The sequence below is a fragment of the Aquarana catesbeiana genome, linkage group LG02, assembly GCF_042186555.1.
Source record: "Aquarana catesbeiana isolate 2022-GZ linkage group LG02, ASM4218655v1, whole genome shotgun sequence".
NCBI classification, from domain to species: Eukaryota; Metazoa; Chordata; class Amphibia; order Anura; family Ranidae; genus Aquarana; species Aquarana catesbeiana.
In genome coordinates this window covers 546,097,361-546,123,990 of record NC_133325.1, presented here as the reverse complement: position 1 = coordinate 546,123,990, position 26,630 = coordinate 546,097,361, and the positions used below count along the sequence as shown (strand labels likewise).

The window sequence follows — 26,630 nt, the reverse complement described above, 5'->3', positions numbered from 1 at the left end:
AGGGGGTCTATCTTCATTGTGTACTAGATACGCCAGGAGCCTGCCAGCCTTCTCCCCGTGCTCAAACAGCCTCTGTCTAGCAAAGAACATTTTGTGTCGTTCTTTCCCATATTGGAGTTGGGCTACTACTCTGGTCTGAAGTTTAAGCAGGTCTGCATTTGTGGGAGAGGGATCATCTATATACTTTTGTTCAGATTGGGATAGTACCGCTATCGCTCTATCAAGCTCTCCGGAGGAATCTGTTTTAATTTTGTTAATGCGGGTTGAGAGTATCATACGAACATGAGATTTAAAAGACTCCCAGACTGTTGCCAGGGAAGCTGAGCGATCGTTGCTCCTGAAAAACAACTTCCACTCATTCATAATTTCATCATCCTCAGGGAGTAGTGAGAGCCAGAACGGGTTTAATCGCCAATTCCGCTTTGGTTTGTCAGTGGGCACATTTAGTGTAATCCAGTATGGGCTATGGTCAGACAACAGCCTGGGGGAAAAAGTCGTCTCTAGTAGTCGGGGTGTGAGGCTTTGTGATAGCAGTATCATGTCGATTCTAGACATGGAGCCGTGGGAGGAAGAGAAACAAGAGAAGAATTGTTTGTGTGGGTATTTGTATCTCCAAGAATCCACAAGGTGAAAGGAGGAAATTAGCTTGGCAAATTTGGTTTCTCTGTTGGTTATTGGATGTGGATTCGAGGGTTGAAGTCTATCTACCGATGGGTTTAGTGTGGTGTTAAAATCCCCCAGCCAGACCGCCTGGACTGTGGGGTGTTTGGTCATGAATGTGAAGCCCTCTAAGATTATGGGTATGGAGAATGGGGGAGGTATATAGAAAGCCAAAATAAGAAAAGGTTCCCCATACAGCTTGACAGATAAAAAGACATACCTTCCCTGTGGGTCCGTGGACACCTCTATAAGTTCGAATTGTACTGATTTGGCCACCAAAACTGATACTCCACGTGCGTGTGATGTGTAGGTTGAATGAAATGCCCATCCGACCCAAGGTCGGCGAAGAGCCATTTGCAGTCTCCCTTCCACATGAGTCTCCACTAAGACTATGATGTCAGCGTGTTGTTTTTTAAGGAATGTGAGGGCCGCCGAGCGTTTTATCTTCTCGCGCAAGCCCCGCACATTCCAGGTAAGAAACTTCAGAGTCCCCATGTGTTCTCTTCTATACAGCTATGTATTCCAGTCATCTTATATACATCTAGTTTTTTGGTTAGCCTTCTCAGATGTCTGTACTGTGTATTTAGTGTGCACTTTATTAGGTATATCTTAACATTTAGTGTCTGCAACAACAGTGTCCAACTTTGGTTGGTGTACCATCTGGTTATAACACATGCAAATCTGCTCAACGGTTGAACTGTCCCCCCCACCACCCCCCACCCTGCCTTGCAACCTCCCCAACTGTTGCAGGCATCATCCCAAAACCAGCTAAAGATCCCCAACAATGTAATACATAACTTTGCGTGATAAAGCAATAAACACGTGGGTAATTGGGGCCACCGCACTAGATAGTGCTGACTGGTTACACTCCGTGTTGGAGGAACGGTATATAAGTGTTCATTGCAGTGGCTCCCAATCCCACCGTCACATTTTTTGATGTTGAGTGGGGTAAAGTCTCGCTGCACTTTTCAGTAAAGGGGTAGGACTGTGCCCTCTCTGGGGCTCCGTCTTCTGAAAAAACATATATTGGGCCACATAATATGTCAGGGGAAAACAAATTAAAGTAAAAATGTGGGTAAGGGAAAAATCAGTTTGTTGACTGTTAGGCTAAACTTGACTCTCGGAGTAAAAATATAACTCACGGTTCCCTGGCGGGTTTTCCATCTGGCTCACTGAGCGAATAAATGGGCTGATGCGAGGAATATTTAAATCTAGCAGTTCGTTCTGCACATGTCCGCTTCAATGTACATCGCATATCTGTTAATTTCCTATCAGGACTGCAGTAGGTGTCATTAGTTGTATATTGTGTTGGTTGTGCTAAGTAGTTGCAAAAGGTGAACTTACAGCGGTATCAGTCTGCTCTCTCCGGTGTCCCCCGGCGTTCCAGCCAGGTTATTACCTCCTCGGGGTCCTCAAAAAAGTGAACTCTGCCATCTTGCTCCACTCTGAGTCGAGCTGGAAATAGCATAGCATATTTAATTTGCTTTGATCTCAGCCTGCGTTTGGCCTCTGTGAACCCCTGTCTGCGGCGCTGCACTTCTGTTGAGAAGTCAGGGAATAAGGCGATTTTACTGTTCCCTAGTTGAATGTTGCCTTTTTCTCGCGCCATTCTCAGGGCCGCATCCCGATCCTTGTAATTAAGGAGCTTGGCTATAAAGGTACGTGGGGGTGCTCCCTGCGGAGGCGGTCTGGCAGGCATTCGGTGGGCCCTTTCCACAGCTAGCATTGGGGAGAATGCCTCTCTGCCATAGTGTGTGATGAGTAGCTGCTCAAGGAATGTGGTGGGGTCTTTTCCCTCCGCGCCCTCAGGGAGGCCGATTAATCGCAGGTTGCATCTCCTCAGTCTGTTTTCCATTTCATCCTGCTTGGAGAACAGTTGCTGGATTTGGCGCTGCATACGTTCTGTCCCCTCTTGCAGGGGCGGGATGGCGTCTTCCACATTGCTGATTCGGTTTTCTGCAGTTTTAACCCGGTCTCGGAGTTTATGTAAATCTTGCCGGATGAGAGATGTATCTACCTTTATCTCCTCTATCTGAGCTGTTAGTGAAGTTCTGCAGAATGTGATTGCCTCTAGAAGCCGATCCGTATCTCCCACCTGACGTTCCTCCTCAGGCTTCTCCGCTACACCATCTTCCTCCATCTCCTCTCCCTCGTGTCGACGGTATTGAGCTAGTTTTGCCGCCGTCGCTGCTTTCTGAGCCTTTGTGGGAGACATCTTGACTGGATTTTTCAGCGGTCACAAGAGGAAAGCTACTAATTTTGTTTAGATGGGTCTGCGGGTACAGGATAGAGTAAAATCAGGATTAATGTGCAGATCTTCTCAGAAATGTGTCCTATTCTGCTGCCAGGCCACTTCTCCAGGATAGACCACCTCTATAGGGGGATAGTAGGGCCGCAGTCTGTGTGTACAGCACAGGCAGAAGGGGGCAGGTGTACCAAAATGGCCGCCGTTCAACAGAGGTAGGCCCAGGCCACCAGTCAGGCCGTTTGTGGGTGACAATCCCTCCGGATCCGAAGTGGGTGAGCAGGCCAGGGGGAGGGGGAGTAAGCACAGTATAGCTCCTGCAGGGGGTTATTTAGTAGCCAGGTACCTGTTCTGTATAGCTGGATCCAGGCAGGGCCGAGATTTAGGTGTACCAAGATGGCCGCGGCCTCCGGTTGTAGGCCGAAGCCGCGGTCTCGAGTAGTTCTTTTACCCGCCGAGCGGGGGATCGCCGCTCCGTTCGGGCCGCCGCGCGTCTCCCTCCTCCAGGAGTCAGGTCCAGCCGCCCCAGGTATCCCAGCGAGCCAGTCCAGCCAGTCAGCCGGTCAGTATGCCCAGGATTAATTGCTTTAAAGGAGTAATGGACGGAGCTCTGGGTCCACACGTCCTACTCCATTCAGTGTCAGGCCACGCCCCCCGTGGACAGCCATTTTTAGGTCTCTCCAGAGATGCTCAATTGGGTTTAGGTCAGGGCTCTGGCTGGGCCATTCAAGAACAGTCACAGAGTTGTTGTGAAGCCACTCCATTATTTTAGCTGTGTGCTTAGGGTCATTGTCTTGTTGGAAGGTAAACCTTCGGCCCAGTTTGAGGTCCTGAGCACTCTGGAGAAGGTTTTCGTCCAGGATATCCCTGCACTTGGCCGCATTTATCTTTACCTCGATTGCAACCAGTTGTCCTGTCCCTGCAGCTGAAAAACACCCCCACAGCATGATGCTGCCACCACCATGCTTCACTGTTGGGACTGTATTGGATAGGTGATAAGCAGTGCCTGTTTTTTTCCACACATACCGCTTAGAATTAAGACCAAAAAGTTCTATCTTGGTCTTATCAGCCCAGAGAATCTTATTTCTCACCATCTTGGAGTCCTTCAGGTGGTTTTTAGCAAACTCCATGTGGGCTTTCATGTGGCTTCCGTCGGGCCACTCTGCCATAAAGCCCCAAGTGGTGAAGGGCTGCAGTGATGGTTGACTTTCTACAACTTTCCCCATCTCCCAACTGCCTCTCTGGAGCTCAGCCAGTGATCTTTGGGTTCTTCTTTACCTCTCTCACCAAGGCTCTTCTCCCCCTATAGCTCAGTTTGGCCGGACGGCCAGCTCTAGGAAGGGTTCTGTTTGTCCCAAACGTCTTCCATTTAAGGATCATGGAGGCCACTGTGCTCTTAGGAACCTTAAGTGCAGCAGACATTTTTTTGTAACCTTGGCCAGATCTGTGCCTTGTCACAATTCTGTCTTTGAGCTCTTCAGGCAGTTCCTTTGACCTCATGATTCTCATTTGCTCTGACATGCACTGTGAACTGTAAGGTCTTATATAGACAGGTGTGTGGCTTTCCTAATCAAGTCCAATCAGTATAATCAAACACAGCTGGACTCAAATGAAGGTGTAGAACCATCTCAAGGATGAACAGAAGAAATGGACAGCACCTGAGTTAAACATATGAGTGTCACAGCAAAGAGCCTGAATACTTAGGTCCATGTGATAGTTCAGTTTTTCTTTTTTAATAAATCTGCAAAAATGTCAACAATTCTGTGATTTTCTGTTAATATGGGGTGCTGTGTGTACATTAATGAGGAAAAAAATGAAATGATTTTAGCAAATGGCTGCAATATAACAGAGTGAAAAATTTAAGGGGGTCTGAATACTTTCCGTACCCACTGTATTTAATGCACTGCAGATCACTGAATCACCTGCCTGAAAGTATATTTGAAAATGTACACCAGGAATGGCCTGCAGTCAGATATAGGCTTGGCTAGACTACAATGCAGTGGAAATATATGTAGGAGACTGTATATATATTTAATGCACTGCAGATCACTGAATCACCTGCCTGTAAGTGTATTTGAAAACGTACACCAGGAATGGCCTCCTGTCAGATATAGGCTTGGCTAGACTACAATGCAGTGGATATATATGTAGGAGACTGTATATATATTTAATGCACTGTAGATCGCTGAATCACCTGCCTGCCTGAAAGTGTATTTGAAAACGTACACCAGGAATGGCCTGCAGTCAAATATAGGCTTGGCTAGACTAGAATGCAGTGGCTATATATATGTAGGAGACTGTATATATATTTTATGCACTGCAGCTCACTGAATCAACTGCCTGACAGTATATTAGAAAAAGTACACCAGGAACAGCCTGCAGTCAGAAGATCTTGCGACATTGGATACAGTGGATGTATATATATACGAGACTGTATGTGTGTGTATATATATATATATATATATATATATATATATAGATAGATAGATAGATAGATAGATAGATAGATAGATAGATAGATAGATATATATATATATAGATAGATATTAAATGCACTGCCGCTAGCTGAATCACCTGCCTGCCCAAAGTATATTATAAACATTACTCCAGGAATGGACTGCAGTCAGATCTAGCTAAACTGGATACAGTGGATATATATATATATATATATATATATATATATATATATATATACACACACATATACATACAATACACTGCAGCTAACTGAATCGCCTGCCTGAAGTACATTAGAAAAGTACACCAGGAACGGCCTGCAGTCAGATCTAGCTAAACTGGATACAGTGTGTGTGTATGTGTATATATATATATATATATATATATACATATATATATATATATATATATATATATATATATATATATATATATATACACACACACACACACACACAAGCCGGGATGTGTATATATATATATATATATATATATATATATATACTAAATACACTGCAGCACCCTGCCTTTGGCCAGTTACGGCTCTCTTTGCTGAAGGCGCTGTGATTGGCCAAAGCATGCTTGACCAATCATCAGACAGCAATGCACTGCGATGTCACAGTGCATTATGGGGCGTGACGCGCAGCTCGAATTTGGCATGAACGCCCCATAATGTTCGTATTTCAACGAACGATCGAACAGCTAATGTTCAAGTCGAACTCATGTTCGACCCGAACATAAAGCTCATCCCTACTAATGAGAAAAGAAACTATTGACAGCAGTTGAACTACAGCCTGATAAGATAAGAACATCTTATACAGGTGGTTTAGAAATAATTATGCAGAATATGGGAAAGTTATGTACAGTACATTAATTAAGTTTGACAGGGTCAAACAAAGGTCTACTTGTGTCCTCATTAAAACTGTTAAAATACATTGAATAAGAAAACACTGATGTATATGTATGTATATATTAATAATTAGACAATATTGAATAAAGTAGTTGGCTTTGTGTGTGTGTATGTGTGTGTATATATATATATATATATATATATATATATATATATATATATATATATATATATATATACACATATATATAATGTAAGTGATACAGTACCTTTTTGTAGAACCAATATATGAATACATACATATAGGATTATATAGTGAGACATATAACACATAAGGTGGGGTTATTGAAAGTTCATTCTCCCAAAGTCGTAAATCTTTTATCCTTGAAGTTGGTGAAGTCTTATCACGACAAGGAGGGTTTGATTTAACATGACCGGGTGCCATATTGTCTCTAGTATTTTAATGGGTAAAGCCATAGACAAAAATAGTTATAAATCATTTTAATAAACCTGTAGGAATTCTGGGAATTAATAAGTTTGTCTGGTTGTATGACAAGTGTACAAGTGTCAGATTTCTGGTTAGTTACATTGACGTAGATCTTAGCAAACAATGATATCTAGGAGAGATGGCTAAGATAAGGCTTGTAAAGGTATATAAATGCAAGTTTTACATTGTTAGACAGACAAGTCAGATAGGAGCCCATGAGGCTGAACTCTATGTATGCTGCCCTATTGCACGGGTCATAGAGATCAGAACCAATGGGCAAATATCTGTCCTTTTGTTGTAACTTGTCTCCTCGTACGAGTCAAATAAAGAACTTCTTAACTTGATCCATAGTGTGGTCTAAGGTGAATTTCCCTCACAGGTTCTTCTAAAGTAAAAGTCCCATCTGCTACCGCGACATAGGGATTTGCTATAACAAGTGCTGTGATTACTGGAATCATTTGATTGTTACAGATTGGAATAACAGCATGAGCATTCATATGCAAAAGAGCATCCAATACCCAAGCTGTTGGAGTGGCAACTAACTGCAGTGTGAACAAGCAGCCACACTGCAGCATGTGTACTGAACCATTTTCCCAGTCTATGTTGCAAATAAGCAGCTTTTAAAGCAGAGTTCCAGTCATTTGTGTTTATTAAAAGTCAGCAGTTACAAAAAGTGTAGCTGCTGACTTTTAATAAACAGTCACTCACCTGTCCCATGGTCCATCAGTGTACTCACCGCAGCCGTTTTCTCTCTGTGTCCTCCCTCGGCGGTGCCGGCACCTCTACTATGGGCACCTGGCTGTGACAGCTTGCGGCTTCACAGCCGGTTGCCCACTGTGCATGCGCGAGCGGCACTGCAATCTGTGTCTGGCCCGAAGTCTTCTAGGACCTGTGATATGTCTCAGAAGACTTGAGGAGGGAGAGCTTTTGCTTTCAGTCACCTAGGCGAACGGAACGGAAGTGGGAGCAGGTACCTGTCAAATTTGGGTACCGGCTCCCCCCTCCTCCCCAAAAGCTCTGTTTCACAAACAGGAGCCGAGGAGGAGGCCTTAAAGCAGAAGTTCCACTTTTGGGTGGAACTCCGCTTTAATAAACCATTCCCTCTATGTACTGTGATTGGCACAGGGCCACTTTGACCATGATTGCTGTGATAGCTTGGTCACAGCTGCTGTTCTAGTTTGTTTGACCGTGCAAATTTTAAGATCATGTCATAAGTACCCACAGGGACATCCAGAATGAACAAGTAGGATATTTCCTAAATACCGTAGGCTTTAATGCATGTTTTTGAGTGTATTGGATTGACCATTTATAGTCATAAACAAATTTTAAAGGAAATCTGTCTTGAGAGAATCGCGGAGGTTGCCATTTCTGACTGCTCAGTGTACAAATGCTAGTTGTGTGGTTACCATACTGACCCTCTTGCTTTAATATCTAGCGTTACTCACACAGAACACATATGCATATATGGATTCTGACCTTTCTGCCTGCTTGTTTCATGTCAGTGACTTTGAAAATATTGATGGCAGAGGGTCAGCATGACTGCCAGGAAACTGGCATTTTAACAAGGATAGCTGCAATGGCAGCCTACATATTAGGAATGGTCCACTTTTAATTTATATGGCATTTGTCAATACATTTTAGTGAATAAACATAAGTAAAAAGGAAACTAATGATGCTTGTTGCACCATTTTTCTCATTCAAAAGAAAGTATGCACCTTGCTTGTTGCTATAGCCAATACCTCCATATTTCATTTTTTTCAGGAAAGCCCCACTCTATTTTATTTGTGACTTTTTCTGAAAGTTTTAAGAAAATAAAGGAAGAGAAAACCTGAAGTGAAGATCTTGACAGGAGAACTGCGACTCAATGATTCCTGTAGTTTTCACTCTGGAGCGGAGGACATCTTGTTCATTTGGAACATAGTTAGATGCTGTGATCCTATCCAGCTGATTCAAGTAACTAAGAACAATGAAAAACAAATATATCAAAAATTAAGAACAACAATAGATGCATTTTTGTATTGTGCAGAGAAAACACTGGGTCCAAGTGCCAGATACGAACACATTTTTGTCAGATCATATTCTTTTAGATATGATATACACTTGTAAAACGTAACTTCAGATCAGCACTATGGGTCCAAGACCTTAAATCGCAAAAAAGGAAGCAGTTTCACCAAACTAATAAGAAGCATGGAGGAGCTCAGCTATGAGAAAAGATTAGAGGAACTGAATCTATTCCCTCTTAAGAAGTGGTGATTAACCACTTGACCACTGGGCACTTAAACCCTCTTCCTAACCAGACCAATTTTCAGCTTTCGGTGTTCTCACATTTTGAATGACAATTACTCAGTCATGCAACACTGTACCCATATGAAATTTTCGTCCTTTTTTTCACACAAACAGAGCTTTCTTTTGGTGGTATTTGATCACCTCTGGGTTTTTTATTTTTTGTGCTATAAATGAAAAAAGACCGGAAAATTTTGTAAAAAAAATGAATTTTTCTTCATTTTTATTATAACATTTTGCAAATAAGTAATTTTTCTTCATAAATTTGGGCCAAAATTTATACTGCTACATATCTTTGGTAAAAATAACCTAAATTAGTGGATATTATTTAGTCTGTGTGAAAGTTATAGAGACTACAAGCTATGGTGCCAATCACTGAAAATTGATCACATCTGATCACACTTGATGTACTGAGGCCTATCTAATTTCTTGAGACCCTAACAAGCCAGGCAAGTACAAATACCCCCCAAATGACCCCTTTTTGGAAAGTAGACATTCCAAGGTATTTAATAAGAGGCATGGTGAGTTTTTTGAAGTTATTTTTCCCACAATTCTTTGCAAAATTAAGATTTTTTTTTATTTTTATTTTTTTTCACATCAATTTGTCATTATAACAGGTTATTTCTCTCACATGGCATGTACATTACACAAATGACACCCCAAAATATATTCTTCTACTCCTCCTGAGTATGGCGATACCACATGTGTGAGACTTTTACACAGCTTGGCCACATACAGAGGCGCAACATTGAAGTAGCAAATTCAGGCGTTCTAGGAGCATAAATTACAAATCTAATCTCTCAACTACCTATTACACTTTTGAAGGCCCTGGAGCACCAGGACAATGGAAATGCCCACAAAGTGACCCCATTTTGGAAAGCAAACACCCCAATGTATAATCTATGAGGCATAATGAGTCTTTTGAACGGTTCATTTTTTTCCAGAAGTTTTTGGAAAATGTGCAAAAAAAATGAACCGCATTTTTTTTTTACACAAAGTTGTCCATTTATCAGATATTTCCAACACATAGCATGTACATAGCAAAAATGACACCCCAAAATATATTCTGCTACTCCTCTTGAGTATGGCAATATCACACGTGTGAGACTTTTACACAGCCTGGCCACATACAGAGGCCCAACATTGAAGTAGCACATTCAGGCATTCTAGGAGCATAAATTACACATCTAATCTCTCAACCACCTATTACACTTTTGAAGGCCCTGGAGCATCAGGACAATGGAAACGCCCACAAAGTGACCCCATTTTGGAAAGCAAACACCCCAATGTATAATCTATGAGGCATAATGAGTCTTTTTAATGGTTCATTTTTTTCCAGAATTTTTTGGAAAATGTGGAAAAAAAATGAAAACACATTTTTTTTACACAAAGATATTTCCAACACATAGCATGTACATAGCAAAAATGACACCCCAAAATATATTCTGCTACTCCTCCTGAGTATGGCGATACCACATGTGTGAGACTTTTTCACAGCCTGGCCACATACAGAGGCCCAACATTGAAGTAGCACATTCAGGCGTTCTAGGAGCATAAATTAAACATCTAATTTCCTTACAATCTATCACATTTTTGAAGGCTCTTCATATTTCTAACACAGAGCATGAACATACCAAGAATTACACCCTAAAATACATTCTGCTGAGCAAAGGGTAAACAAAAGATTACCTGTGGTTTTATTAGTGCAGTTGTCCACAGGAGGAGAGCCCTGATCCAGGCAGCAGGCAGGGACATGGTCAGCGACAGTGAATGGAATTGTCCAGGCAGGAATATTGTCCATAGTACAGGCAGGGATAATGTCCTTGTACAGTCAAGGGTCAGTGCAAGTAGAGACATTGCCAGCAGTGCCAAAATATTGGTCCTGGTAGTAAGCAGGAACATGGTCCAAGTAGCAGGCCAGGAAAGAATGGGGACAAGGGGTAGAGGCTTCTCCCACCCAAATCTCTTTGAAGCCTCCCAGTCTCCAGACCCTAAATCTGGGAATGAGAAAAGTAAAAAATTAGTTTTCTTCATCCAGAAAAACATTTCTGGAGCCCCTCACATATGTGAGACCCCTGTGTTCCCACTAGCATAGCAGGGTAAATGATCAGTCCAAGAGGCAGGCAAAAAACGTGGTCAAACAGTCCAGGGTCAGAGGCAGAGGTAGGTACAATTTAGCGTTAGGCATAAGCTTGGTCGTATAACAGGCCAGGGTCAGTTCCGGAGAAGGCAGAGGTATGTTTATCGTTAGGCAGAAGCTTGGTCGTATAACAGGCCAGGGTCGATTCCGGAGAAGGCAGAGGTATGTACAGTTCAGCGCAGTGGCATAAGGGGTGTGGAGGAAAATGACAGGAAATGAGAATTACGTTTACCATACTTCCCTAATAATGTAGAGAAGTATGGTAACGGCGGGAAAAAATTCACCTATACAGAGGCCTGGTTGGGAAGGACAATCGGGACAATAAAACGAGGTGTCTCTTCTAATTCCTCCTCTGGAGCACACCCGGCATTTCTTCTGACGTCTCTGGCCTGTTTCACTGGGGGGGATTTTGTCAGGAAAGTGGCGTTCGTGGAGTCTGCTCACGGAATCAGAGCGAATAATTTCTGGTGGGCTTTCAGGGTACAAAAGGGCGGAGATTACTTGTTCCTGGTAGTGCAGATAGGATACGGGGTTCTCTGTAGATTTTTGGTAAATAACATAAGTGTTATACATGGCCAAACTGAAAAAATAAATGGACACTTTTTTATACCAGTGACGGGATTTTCTTGTGGGAAGGTAGGGTTCAATCATCTGATCGTTGAAGTCCACTCCCCCCATAAACAAATTATAATCGTAAAAAAAGCAGGTTTCTGGACTGGGCCGTTTCTTCTTGGGACTTCCACGTAGGTGTCATTATGGATTGTCGTCAGCATGTGGACGTTTCGTCTGTCCCTCCACTTGACAGATAATAGCTCCTGGTTCCGCAAAGACGCCGTCTCCCCTCGGCGTAGCCTTTCATTGACCAGTTTTTGCGGGAAGCCTTTTCTATTCGTTCTTACGGTACCACATGCTGGTGTGTCTCTCCGGTGAAGATTGCGGAAGAGGGGCTAACTTGTATAAAAGTTATCCACATAAAGGTGGTACCCCTTTCCAAGGAGTGGATAAACAAGCTCCCAGACAACTTTGCCGCTGGCTCCAATATATTCTGGACATTCAGGGGGATGCAGTTGGGTGTCCTTCCCTTCGTACACCCGGAAGGCGTAAATGTACCCCGTGGCTCGGTTGCAAAGTTTGTACATTTTTACCCCATATCAGGCCCTTTTGCTGGGGATAAATTGTTTGTTGCCGAGCCTGCCGGAGAATTTTACAAGGGACTCATCCACGGAAATATTCTGTTCGGGGGTATATAATTGGGGAAATTTTTCAGCGAAATAATTTAGGAGTGGCCGAAGTTTGAATAATTTGTCAAATGCTGGGTCATTTCGGGGAGGGCACTGGGTGTTGTCATTGTAGTGGAGGAAGCGCAAAATTATAAGGTATCTTGATCTTGGCATTATCGAAGAGAAGAGTGGCATGTGGTGGACGGGGTTAGTTGACCAATATGTGTACATTTCGTTTTTTTTTGTGAGTCCCATTGTAAAAGTTAGGCCTAAGAAAATTTTAAATTCCTCTATGGTAAGCTCTCTCCACTCAAAGGGACGGGCATAACTAGAGACAGGGTTGCTTACTATGTACTGCTGTGCATAGAGGTTGCACTGGGCCACAATGGACGATAGTAAGTTTTCGGTAAATATCAAATATAAAAAAATCAAGCATCACAAAATCATCGGTGTTCACCTGGACACCTGGCTGGGCGGAAAAAGGGGGGATAGTTGCTGCTCCGGAATGAGGGGGAAGCCACAGGGGGTTTTGAAGGGCATAGGGAAGGGTGGCATGGCCTCTATCCTTTTGTGGCTGAGAGGACAACCTACTGGTACCTGGCCTTTGTTGCGGTGGCACTGCGCTTGAGGTGGACGGCACTGAGCTTGAGGTGGACGGCACAGCTCTTGAGGTGGACGGCACTGCGCTCGAGGTGGTAGTAGGCTGCTGCTCCACGCCAGAACGCCTTCTTTTCACAGGCACACGTTCCTCTTCCAAATCTGTATCAGACTCGCTGCTTGTCACGGGTTCATAGGCTCAATCTGAATCGGAGAGAGACTCAGAGAGCTCCCCGCTGCTCTCATCGGTCATGCTGAGATGCTGGTAGGCCTCCTCGGCCGTAAATAATTTTTTTGCCATACTGGTGGCTGGTGAGGTTGATGTGGCGCAGATGAGCACTGATGGGCACAGGTGGCACTGATGTGGCACTGGAGTGGGACTGGTGTGGCTCTGGTTGCACTGGAGTGGGACTGGTGTGACTCTGGTGGCACTGGTGGGCTCAGGCGGCACTGGTGGGCACAGGCGGCACTGATGTGGCACTGCAGTGGTGCAGATGAGCACAAGTGGCACTGATGGGCACAGGTGGCACTGATGGGGCACTGGTGTGGCACTGGTGTGCACTGTAGTTGCACTGGTGTGGCTCTGGTTGCACTGGTGTGGCTCTGGTGGCACAGAGGTGGCACTGGTGGGCTCAGGCGGCACTGATGTGGCACTGCAGTGGTGCTGATGGGCACAGGTGGCGTTGATGGGCACAGGTGGCACTGGTGTGGTACAGGTGTGGCACTGGTGTGCACTGTATTATCACTGGTGTGGCACAGAGGTGGTACAGATGTGGCACAGATGACACTGTTGGGCACAGATGACACTGTTGGGCACTGTTGTGGCACTGTTGGGCACTACTGTGGCACTGTTGGGCACTGATAAAGGTGGAAAAACTCATTGATTGTCACCGTAAAGCTCTCCTCTCCTCTCACGCTGCATCGGTGTGAGGAGAGGAGAGCTGTAACCTCCTGATGACCCTGCTTTCCCTTTTTGTTTACATTTGTGATCGCTCTGTCATTGGATGGAGCGATCACATGGTAAAGGGCCGTTGTCATTGGCCCTTTACCGCGATCCGTGTTGCGCCGGTCCCGTGGACCCGGCGAACATGGATGTTCCTGTGTGCGTGCCCGGTGGGGGCGCGCGGGAGCGGTTCTCCGGGATCACGTCATATGACGTGATCCCAGAGTTATCCAACCGCCCTGCAGCCGTCATTCGGCTGTGGGCGGTTGGCAAGTGGTTAAGGGGGGATATGATTAACATGTACAAATACATAAGTGGACCATATAGTGAACCTGATGTTGAGTTATTCACTTTAAGGTCATCACAAAGGACAAGGGGGGACTCTTTACGTCTAAAGGAAAAAAAGAGCTGTGAAAATGTGGAATAGACTCCCTCCAGAGGTGAGAGAACAAACGAATAAGCCTGGACAGCAGCACACCGATGCAACACCTTTATTGGGTTAAAATCCAATATACAGCAGCTAATCCATACAGTACAGAAGAAGGGGATACAAGCAGCTTACATGTTTCACACCTAAATCTGGTGCTTAATCATAGCTATGATTAAGCACCAGATTTAGGTGTGAAACATGTAAGCTGCTTGTATCCCCTTCTTCTGTATTGTATGCATTAGCTGCTGTATATTGGATGTTAACCCAATAAAGGTGTTGCATTGGAGTGTTGTCGTGCAGGCTTATTTATTTGTTCTCTGATCCCAGCAGAGCCTGCACCTGAGCACCTATCAAGGGTGCGTATCATTTGGAACCTGTGCTTTGAGAGCAGCTTTTCTTTCTTCTCCCTCCAGAGGTGGTTTGGCAAGCTCTGTAGATTGCTTTAAAAAAAGGCCTGGATTCTTTCCTAAATGTACAGAATGTAATTGGGTACTGACATTTATAGGTAAAGTTGATCCAGGGAAAATCCGATTGCCTCTCGGGGGATCAGGAAGGAATCCCCCCCCGCAGTAGCAAATTGGAGCATGCTTTGCTGGGTTTTTTGCCTTCCTCTGGATCAACTGTGGGTATAGGTTTGTGTATACGGGATTGTATTATTAAAATATATATATATATATATATATATATATATATTTTGGTTGAACTAGATGGACTTGTGTCTTTTTCAACCTAACTATGTAAATTATATCTCTAGTTCCTTTTGTTTCCTCCTAATTCAATGTTTGTATGTGAGTTGTTGCTCACATGCGAATGTAAGCAACAGTTAGCTGTCCTGCATGCAAATGACCCTTTATATTTAGGGCACTTTCACACTGCCAGCACCCGGGTGTCGGCGGTAAAGCGCTGCTATTTTTAGCGATGCTTTACCGTATTTTTTGCAGCGCTAGCGGGGCGCTTTTAACCCCCCCTTAGCAGCTAAAAAAGGGTCAAAACCACCTGTGCGCTTTGCCGGCGGTTCGACGGCACTGTCCATGGATTTCAGTGGGCAGGGGCACTTTAGGAGTGGTGTATTCACCACTTCTACAGCGCTGCAAAGAAGCTGCTTGCAGGACCTTTTTTGACGTCCAGCCAGCGCAGCGCCCCAGTGTGAAAGCACTCAGGCTTTCACACTGGGATTGCAGCTGAGGCTTTTTTCAGGCACTTTATAGGCGCTATTTTTAGTGCTAAATCGCCTGAAAAACACCTCCAGTGTGAAAGGGGTCTAAGTGTATACTTGCTAAAATAAAAAAGAAGAAATGGCATGCGCTCTGTTCATTTTGTTGATGGCTTGGATTATACAAACAGAGATTTCTACACACATTTTTACTTTTACTACTATTACAAATTACCATGACAGCTGAACAGAACACAAGTCAAACCAAGTATGTTTCTTGCTGGACCTTTGTCGTATCACCGAGGGGGTGATTTACTAAAACTGGTGCACACAGAATCTGGTGCATAGTAACCAATCAGCTACTAAGTTTTATTGTCAAAGCTTAAAGTGTCACTACACCCACATTATGAAAAACTATCGATAAATGCTGTATTATACAGTATCTCACAAAAGTGAGTACACCCCTCACATTTTTGTAAATATTTTATTATATCTTTTCATGTGGCAACACTGAAGACATTACACTTTGCTACAATATAAAGTAGTGAGTGTACAGCTTGCATAACAGTGTATATTTACTGTCCCCTCAAAATAACTCAACACAGTCATTAATGTCTAAACCGCTGGCAACAAAAGTGAGTACACCCCTAAGTTAAAATGTCCAAATTGGGCCCAAAGTGTCAATATCTTGTGTGGCCACCATTATTTTCCAGCACTGCCTTAACCCTCTTGGGCATGGAGTTCACCAGAGCTTCACAGGTTGCCACTGGAGTCCTCTTCCACTCCTCCATGATGACATCATGGAGGAGTGGAAGTTAGAGACGCTAGAGACCTTGCGCTCCTCCACCTTGCGTTTGAGGATGCTCAATAGGGTTTAGGTCTGGAGACATGCTTGGCCAGTCCATCACCTTTACCCTCAGTTTCTTTAGCAAGGCAGTGTGTCAGGTCACCTTGAGGCTAGGTGACAGATGCACACCATTGGGATCAGGAGTGCACTGCAAGGTAATGGACCCTACGGCTGACTGCTGTGGATGGGAGTCAGGGTGATAAGGAAGGCAGGGCCGCTGGAACACCAACACGGATCCCACCGGGGTTAGAGTGTAAGATTCCCTGGGGCTCGGAGTCTAAGAGCCAGCAGGTGTTCACCAGAGCCTCTAGTGGTGAGGATGGACTGGGCTGCAACTGGCTCCAGGTCGCGACCCCCAGGGTCCCCCAGCTCACACCCACAGTAGGCAACAGGAGGATAGGGATAGTAAGGGAATAAGCCAAGGTCAGGGCCACAAGCAGACAAGGACAACAGAGTTCACACCAAGGTTCAGGGTCACAGGCAAACGGGGATAGTCGGGGACACGCCAAAGGTCAGGGTCACGAGCAGACAGGATTAGTTGAGAACACGCCAAGGTCGGTAACAGAAACAAACATAGAGCACACAGCAGGCAGGAACAGGAAGCCAAAACACACAAAGGTTGATCAGCCCTGCTGGCTTGCAGTCCACAGGTTAATATTGGGGTTCCCTGATAGGGCCTGGGGTGGGGCCATGCTTAGAGACGAGGTTATAAAACCAGCCAGGTGTGAGTGGCTGGCCTCTTAGTCTGAACACATGAGGAGAAGGTAAGCTGACAGGGAAAGATTACTGCATAACCATGACAGTACCCCAAATCTTATGAGGCCTCCCCCTCCCCCGCCTGGGCCCTGGCTTAAAGGGAAACTCCAGATGAAACCTCCTCAACAGACGAGGCGCAAAGATCTCTTATGCAGTGATCCAAGACCTCTCCTCAGGACCAAACCCTTCCCAATGTACGAGGTACTGAAGAATGCCTCTACGGCGCCGGGAATCCAGAACTTGACTAACCTCGTACTTAAGATTATCCTCAGAGACCGAAACCGAGGTAGGGAGAGGACAAAAGGACTTATTGAGGGCTAAAGGCTTCTTAGGAATGGGTAATGACATAAGAAGACCATCAGGAGTCTGAGCAGGGTCCCCCAGACCCTTAAAGATGAGCTGGACATCCAGCACAGGATCATCAGACTGGGCAGAAGTCAGTGGATCCCTGAGACCAGGTTGGTTAGAAAGTGATGTGTCACAGAAGTCAGGGTGAACTGGTGCAGAGGCCGACTGAACAGTATTGCCAGGTGCAGCGACCTGAGAATCGCATCACAGGGCGTAGCGACTGTGGAACTGGTGGACGAGTCAGCCTGGGTGTGCATCCCAGGGGGTCCAGGAACAGGCAAAGGTAAATGACCATGCAAACTGGAGTGAATGATCGGTACAAGTTCACAGGTGGGCTCCTCATCCAGAGTGCCACATGACCCAGAGAGTGCCTCAGCCTGACTATTGCAGGAGAGATTCCAGAAATCGCTATATGCAGCGGGAAGAGCAGAAGATACTGGGATGGTGGCAACAGGAAGTTTTTCTTTTGGGGTAACCTTGAATAGGCAGGAAGAGGAACAGGAGGAACCCCAAGCCAGGATCCGTCCAGCAGTCCAGTCAATGTGTGGAGAATGGAACCGTAACCAGGGAAGACCTAATATGATAGGAGATGAAGCCTTAGGTAAGACAAGGAAGTATATCCACTCCTGGTGGAGTGTCCCTACCGACATCTTAACAGGGAGGGTCTGGAAGCGGATAGGACCCCCTGGGAGAACAGTGCCATCAATCGCCAAGACCAGCAATGGCGTTGAAAGGGGCAAAAGGGTAAGTCTCATGGAAGATGCAGTTTCCCAATCCATGAAATTGCCAGCGGCTCCGGAATCCAGATGTTCCGAGACCGAACGAGAGGAATTGCCGACATGAAGGAACACAGATAGAAGAAGAAGGTGAGGGTGATATTTCAGGGTCTAATACCCCACCTTCCAGATGTATTAGCCCCGCTCATTTTTCCGGACGAAGAGAACAAGTGTCACAAAAATTACCTTTGATCCCACAATAGAGGCACAGGCCCAGAGTTCTGCCCCTAGCGCGTTCTTCAGGAGTCAACTTGGTCCAGCCCAGCTGCATAGGTTCCTCAGCAGGCAGGGGGTGCTCCTCGGATCGAAGAGAAGGGACTGGGAGCTCAGGCTGCCTAAGTAGCGGGGAGTGCTGAAGTCTTTTTTCCAGGGCCCTCTCCTGAAAGCGAATATCGATCTGGTTACACAAAGTGATGACACCGTCCAGATCAGCAGGAAGGGATCTTCCTGCTAATTCATCCTTCACTCTATCAGAGAGGCCATGTAAAAAGGTTGCAACTAGGGCCTCATTATTCTAGCTCAATTCAGCTGTAAGGATAAGGAACTGAAGAGCATACTGTCCCACAGACGCAGACCCTTGATGGAGACTTAAAAGAGCGCTAGCTGCTGAGGAGACACGACCCGGTTCCTCAAAGATATTCCAAAAAAGTTTCAAGAAATCAGACAGGCTAGAAACCACTGGATCATTCAGTTCCCACAGAGGGGCAGCCCAAGCTAGCGCCTCGCCGGACAAGAGGGATATAATATAGGCTACTTTCTCCTGATCGGTCAGGAAGTTTTGGGGCTGAAGTTCAAAATGAATTGTGCACTGGCTAAGGAACCCCCTGCAAGATTTGGAGTCCCCAGAGAAACGGGCCGGAGCTGGCAATTGTAATGAATGTGTGGCTGCGACTGGTGCGATAGGTGCAGCAGCAGATAGCGGTTGAGGTTGTTTAACCAGGGGTCCTAATGAGGCCTGAACCTGTTCAAAACGGGATGCCAAATCCTGAGGGAATCGCATCACTCGGGTCTGATGCGATTCCTGGGTCTCAAGTCTGCGAACTAAGCCCTGCAACGGATCATCTGCGGGTAGCGGCACATCAGCCGGGTCCATGGCTGATCAAACTGTCAGGTCACCTTGAGGCTAGGTGACAGATCCACACTGTTGGGATCAGGAGTGCACCGCAAGGTAGTGGACCCTATGGCTGACTACTGCAGATGGGAGTCAGGGTGGTAAGGAAGGCAGGGCCGCTGGAACACCAACACGGATCCCACCGGAGTTAGAGCGTAAGATTCCCTGGGGCACAGAGTCTAAGAGCCAGCAGGTGTTCACCAGAGCCTTTAGTGGTGAGGATGGACTGGGCTGCAACTGGCTCCAGGTCGCGACCCCCAGGGTCCCCCAGCTCATACCCACAGTAGGCAACAGGAGGATAGGGATAGTAAGGGAATAAGCCAAGGTCAGGGCCACAAGCAGACAAGGACAACAGAGTTCACGCCAAGGTTCAGGGTCACAGGCAAACAGGGATAGTCGGGGACACGCCAAAGGTCAGGGTCACGAGCAGACAGGAATAGTTGAGAACACGCCAAGGTCGGTAACAGAAACAAACGTAGAGCACACGACAGGCAGGAACAGGAAGCCAAAACACACAAAGGTTGATCAGCCCTGCTGGCTTGCAGTCCACAGGTTAATATAGGGTTCCCTGATAGGGCCTGGGGTGGGGCCATGCTTAGAGGAGAGGTTATAAAACCAGCCAGGTATGAGTGGCTGGCCTCTTAGTCTGAACACATGAGGAGAAGGTAAGCTGACAGAGAAAGATTACTGAATAACTATGACACAGTGGTCGTCTTGGAGGTGTGTTTGGGGTCCTTATGTTGGAATACTGCCCTGCGGCCCAGTCTCCGAAAGGAGGGGGTTATGCTCTGCTTCAGTTTGTCACAGTACATGTTGGCATTCCTGGTTCCCTCAGTGAACTGTAGCTCCCAAGTGCCGGCAGTACTCATACAGCCCCAGACCATGACACTCCCACCATCATGCTTGACTGTAGGCAAGACACATTTGTCTTTGTACTTCTCACCTGGTTGCCACCAGACATGCTTGACACCATCTGAACCAAATAAGTTTATCTTGGTCTCATCAGACCACAGGACGTGGTTCCAGTAATCAATGTCCTTAGTATGCTTGTCTTCAGCAACCTGTTTGCGGGTTTCTTGCGCATCATCTTTAGAAGAGGCTTACTTCTGGGATGACAGCCATGCAAATCAATTTAATGCAGTGTGCGGCGTATAGTCTGTGCACTGACAGGCTGACCCCCCACCCCTTCAACCTCTGCAGCAATGCTGGCAGCACTAATACGTCTATTTCCCAAAGACAACCACTGGATATGATGCTGAGCATGTGCACTCATCCTCTTTGGTTAACCATGATGAGGCCTGTTCTGATTGGAACCTGGCCTGTTAAACCACTTTATGGTCATGGCCACAGTGCTGCAGCTTAGTTTCAGGGTCTTGGCAATCTTCTTATAGCCTAGGCCATCTTGATGTAGAGCAGCAATTCTTTTTTCTTTGTCATACATCATGGGACACAGAGCCTAAGTAATAACTTAATGGGTATATAGGCACCTTCAGGTGATATACACTGGTATACCCAATACAGGAAGTTCACTCCCCTATATAACCCCTCCTCCTTCCAGGAGTACCTCAGTTTTTTCGCCAGTGTCTAAGGTGTTGGTCATGAGTGAAGATGTGCTCTGAGGAGCTCCACTGGAGGGATCCATGCTGGATTTAAATAACCTCCACAGACCGGATCCATCCAAGCCACTGAGGCCAAATGATGGTACACGGGCCTTGCATAGAAGAACAAGGTTTTGCCTGTAATGCCTCTCTTTGAAGGCTGGACCCCAGGACTCAGGACTCTTTTTGGTCTTGCTACATTACCTAAAGTGACTCCTGAGGGGTGCTATACAGGTCCAAAGGAGTGGAACCCCTATAATAGGGACCCAGTCTTTGAAGGTTTACTAACGCATGCCACCGTGATGGGTGAAGTTTGGATCTGCCTGTTACAGCAGTATCCACATACATAAATATATATATATAAAATACACATACCTTGATACGTTGCTTCTCAGCAGCTCTGTGTCCAGCTATAACAGCGTGTGTGTCCCAGCAGCCAAGGGGGGGTTCTTAATTGAACAAATGGCGTGTTCCTGTCCTGGAGGGAACTAAGGGGCTGGGGGTACAGCAGCAGTTCTTAAAAAACATATTGTCATGTATAACGGCACCTGCTAAAACAAGTCACTACATTGTCTTGGAAATTCTACTAGGAGCCAAACCTACTACTGCTGATAAAACTCCCCCCTCCCCTCCTGGCTTCCCTATGGGTATTACATTTGCTATGTCAAACCTGCCTTTTATATAAGCCCATGTTGCGCCCCAGCCCTTGTACAGGGCAGTGTGTACAGAACTCTGGCAAGAGTGCCAGATGGCGATTGCAGCCTCCTCCTCATAGGGTCTGCATTTGCAGACCCGAATGCCATCCGCGCGCGGACTAGTGTTCATTCTTGAAACAAGGAGGGGGGTGGGTATTGGATAAAGGGACGTGGCTGAAAGCAGGCAGCGCCGTGTGCGGGATGTAGCATCCACGTGGAGCACAGGCTGAGGACGTCAATCAGGCTCACACCTGAGGCTTTTAAAAACAGACACTCATTATCAGAAGATCTCTATCAGAGCAACCGAAGAGAGAAAGTCTGACACACAGGACATAGGAGCGCTGGGGCACGTAAGGGATGTATACAGGCATTTCCAGTACAGGAACTACATTGTTACTCAGCACCAAAAGCTGATCAAATAGTACATTTTCTTAAAGTGCCTCTGCTTTTGTGCTTAGCACTATGGCTTCCAGAGTTACCACAAAGGTACCAAAAATTCCACCCCCAGGTGCTGGGAACTCCAGTCATGCCTCCACACTGTCATCCTCTCTGGAGATACCAGATATGGCAAGCCAGGGTGAGTCATTAGAACCAATTGGTGGTGTAACTGCTTCTCACACTTCAGCCCCTGTATACCTGACTGAAGATGCATTTTCCTCTGCCCTGCAGGGCCTAGAAGGAAGATTAGCGGCTTTAATTGCATCCTCCATCCAAATGGATAGGATGCATGCTAGATCCCCTCCCCCACCTCAAACCCTTTACCAAGGGAACAGTGGGTACAGGATGAGGTATTACCCTCAGGCGATCACGAGGAAAAACAAGCTGATTATTACTCTGCGGAGGAAACAACAGTTGAACCTTTTTCAGCCTCACAATCTGAGAAATTGCTGGTACTCTTACGGATGGTTCGTTCCACTTTCATGCTACCCCTAACAGAGTCAACTGAAAGTTCGGTTTCTTCCTTGGGTTCTTTAAAACTTTTACAACCTTTTCATGTGTTTCCGGTCCATGCATTACTAGAAAAGCTTATTTATTCTGCATGGGATCACCCGGATAAGCATTTTCTCCCTTCAAAGAGATTTGCAGTTCTCTATCCCATGGAGGAGAAATTCACCAAAAGATGGAATGTACCAGCAGTTGACGCTGCGATTTCCAGTGTGAATAAAAGTTTAACTTGTCCAGTAGACGATGCGCAAATGCTTAAAGATCCAACAGATAAAAAGTTAGAATTCCTGTTAAAATCCTCTTTTTCCTTGGCAGGGGCCATTACTCAGCCTGCAGTCCAGGACTGTTTTTAAGGCAGGGCAAAAGGAGCAGCTGCCCTGGGCCCCATCATTGTAGTGGGGCCCAAAGCATCTGCCTAATATTTGCCAGCTATCCCAGTTTAAATTCATGCTGTGTCCCAATATCTCAGTGTAAACTTCTGTTGCTGCTGCCCAGCTCTGCCCTATTGCCATGTTCAGATGACTCACCTGCAGACCCTGTGTTTACATGTAAATAACCTGAATTGATATGTAAATAGTGGTGGCAATAATATGTAAATAGTTGTGGACCGCGGCATTGATAGAGGCAGCATTCATATGTAAATCATGTCCCTCTGAGGTCACATCCACCATCACTTCTGCTGAATGCTACCCACTGGGCAGGTAAAAGGAGCATTCTTGAAAGTCCTGCATACAGCTGTGGTCATTAAGCCTAACATCAGCCTGTTCTGCAAAAGTAAGCAAATTGGAGGTGGAACCTGTCTTCAAAATAATATGGTACCACAGCACCCTGAATTTAGATGCATGTGAACACGCAGGCAGGCAGTGAGGAGATGATGTGCTGTAACATTTAGCAAACAATCAGTGAGCAGTAATAATATGCAGTAACCTCTAACAACCAATTATTGAGTGGTATAGTTGTTTAGTAACCTCTAGAAAATAACAGTGAGCCATAATGTGTGCTGTAACCTCTAGCAGCCAGTCATTGGGCGGTAATGATACACTGTAACCTCTTGCAACCAATCACAATCGCTGCCTGATCTGATTCTGTACACTGATTTTGAGTCTAGCTGCTATTTATTGTATGTCTCAAAGCATGTGGAGAGCAAACTTGCATGAAAGAGGGGGCCCAAGAAAATGTTTGCCCAGGGTCCAGTCAATATTCAAGACGGCCCTGCTGCAGTCACTGCAATAGGCATCTGTCAGTCCCTAAAGGACCAGTTCAGAGAGGCCCTTAAGGAGGTCCCTGCACAACAGGCCCGTGAGTTGGCCGAACTAGCAAAGGCATTATGTTTTGCCATAGACGCTATGAAAGACTCTATTCACCAGTCGTCCCGCCTTGTGCTAGTGCACATGCATAGGATCTTTTGGTTAAAAAATTGGTCAGCCGAAGCACGGCTTCTGACTAGTTTCTCTTTTCATGGGGATCGACTATTTGGGGATGATTTGGATAAATACATCCAAACGATTTCTATTGGGAAGAGTACTCTTTTACCAGTCAAAAGAAAGTATAAATGTCCTTCATTTAAACTGACTTTTTCTCCTGCCCCAGGGGCATCCGCCTCTAGGCAGTGGTGACGGCATCCGCCGTCAGACTCTAGAGGAAAACCTCAGGGTCAGCCCCAGGCACAAAAGAAGACCTGAGGCCGGAAATCTGAAAAGCAGAATACTAAAGCCTCATTATGAAGAGGCGCCCCCCCCCCCCCCCCCTCCAGAGTGGGGGGAAGACTTCTGCAATACTCAGAAGTCTGGCAAGAGGAAATTCAGGACAGATGGCTCATCTCCACAGTGTCTCTAGGATACAAACTAGAATTTTGGGAGTTTCCACGTCTCATTTTCTGATATCAAACGTTCCCAAAGATTCAGGTAAAAGGCAATCTCTGTTTCAAGCATTAGACCGATTACTGGCTCAGGGGGTGATCATACAGATCCCCACAGAAGAGCAAGGTTTGGGGTTTTATTCAAACCTTTTTACGGTACCAAAACCAAATGGAGATGTCAGACCCATTCTAGATCTAAAGAATCTAAATCAGTTCCTGAAAATCTGCTCCTTTCACATGGAGTCGATCAGGTCAGTAGTTTCTATCCTACAAGGAAGAGAACTTCTGGCGTCCATCGACATCAGGGATGCATATCTGCATGTCCCTATATTTCCTGCTCACCAAAGGTTTCTGCGATTCGAAGTAGAACAGCAGCACTTTCAGTTTGTAGCCTTGCCCTTCGGGCTAGCTACAGGACCCCAGGTGTTCACAAAAGTGCTGGCCCCACCTCTATCCAGGTTAAGAGCACAGGGCATAACAGTCTTGGCATACCTAGATGATCTTTTGCTAATAGACCAGTCGGCGGCTTGCTTGGAGCAAAGTGTACGCATTACAACCAGTTACCTGGAAAGTCTGGGTTGGATTCTCAACCTAGAGAAGTCTTCCTTAAAACCGCTAAAAAAGCTGGAGTATTTGGGCCTGATCATAGACACAGCCCAAAAAAATGTGTTCTTGCCTCTGGCAAAAATCAACTCCATATGAAGAGCTGGTGCGGATGGTCAGGTCGAAAGGAGATCCCCTCTATTCGCCTTTGCATGAGGTTGTTAGGAAAGATGGTGGCTTCGTTCGAAGCAGTTCCCTATGCCCAGTTCCATTCGAGACTGTTGCAAAACAGTATCCTGTCTGCTTGAAACAAAACGATCCAAGCTTTGTATTTTCCAATGCGGCTGCCCCCAAGGGTTTCCCAAAGCCTCAGTTGGTGGTTACTAACCCAGAATCTGCTGAAAGGAAAATCCTTCAGACCAGTTATCTGGAAAGTGGTAACGACAGATGCCAGCCTTTCAGGCTGGGGAGCAGTAGTAGAGAAGACAACTGTCCATGGACAGTGGTCAAGAACCGAAAGAGCCTTGCCCATCAACATCCTTGAGATTCGGGCATTGAGTCTGGCTCTGAAGGCCTGGACTTTCAGGTTAAGGGATTGTCCTGTCAGGATCCAATCCAACAATGCCATAGCTGTGGCCTATATCAATCACCAAGGGAGCACTCTTACAGCGCAGACAGAGGTGAACCATATTCTAACTTGGGCAGAAAGGAATGTTCCGTGCCTATCAGCAGTCTTCATTCCGGGAGTAGAGAATTAGCAGGCGGACTACTTGAGTCTGCCAGCAGTTATTCCCGGGGGAATGGTCTCTTCACCCCAACATTTTTTGGGCTGTTTGCCAAAGATGGGGGACTCGGGACGTAGATCTTCTAGCGTCCAGATTCAACATGAAGTTAGTCAACTTTGTGTCCAGGACAAGGGATCCACTCACTGGTTCGCAGGGTGGAGGTGTTTCTTTGAGATGGGAAGTGTCCTGGGATGTGCTGTTATCTTGTTTCCGGCTCGGATTTCATTCCTTCAGGCGTCTGGGTGTGGAGTCTGTAAACAGGCTGAACTGCTGCATCCAATGCATGGAAAGCTCCACGCTGACCACTCTTGAGCGCGGAAGCGGAAATGACGTCACTGATGCACGGCAAACGTCTAGGCCAGTAGAAGGAGCTGTGAGCCCGAGCGCGTAGCCTGTACTATCCCCAACTCCAGCCTGGACATTTGCCGTGCATCAGTGATGTCATTTCCGCTTCCGCGCTCCAGAGTGGTCAGCGTGGAGCTTTCCATGCACTGGATGCAGCGGTTCAGCCTGTTTACAGACTCCACACCCAGACGCCTGAAGGAATGAAATCCGAGCCGGAAACAAGATAACAGCACATCCCAGGACACTTCCCATCTCAAAGAAACACCTCCACCCTGCGAACCAGTAAGTGTAATTGTTACACTAACTTTCATTTTTGCATAAACAAGCTACCACAGTTGGCGCCTCCACACCCCTCCTTTTTTTCAACATTGATTATCAACAGAGGTAATGGACACCCTCTGAGGATGGCTGCCTTCTCATTCTAGAATTTACCTGCCTTATGTTAATGTACTATTATAGCTACCATTGTACTATTTACCTTAGACATCACATGCTGCGGAGCGCCGGAGACCCCCTCCTTTTTGTTTCTCAAGGGATCCACTCGCATGCTGAACAGAT

General features: G+C 46.0%; 1 protein-coding gene across 3 annotated transcripts in view; it reads right to left on the bottom strand.

Annotated features, from left to right (window-relative positions):
- GNAT2 (G protein subunit alpha transducin 2) overlaps positions 1-26,630 on the bottom strand; it is a 171,576-nt gene that overhangs the window by 50,645 nt on the left and 94,301 nt on the right. For all 3 annotated transcript variants that reach the window (XM_073615895.1, XM_073615897.1, XM_073615896.1), the window contains exon 5: positions 8,528-8,656. In XM_073615895.1, coding sequence (XP_073471996.1) covers positions 8,528-8,656 — 129 coding nt within the window. The remainder of the gene's footprint in view (positions 1-8,527; positions 8,657-26,630) is intronic.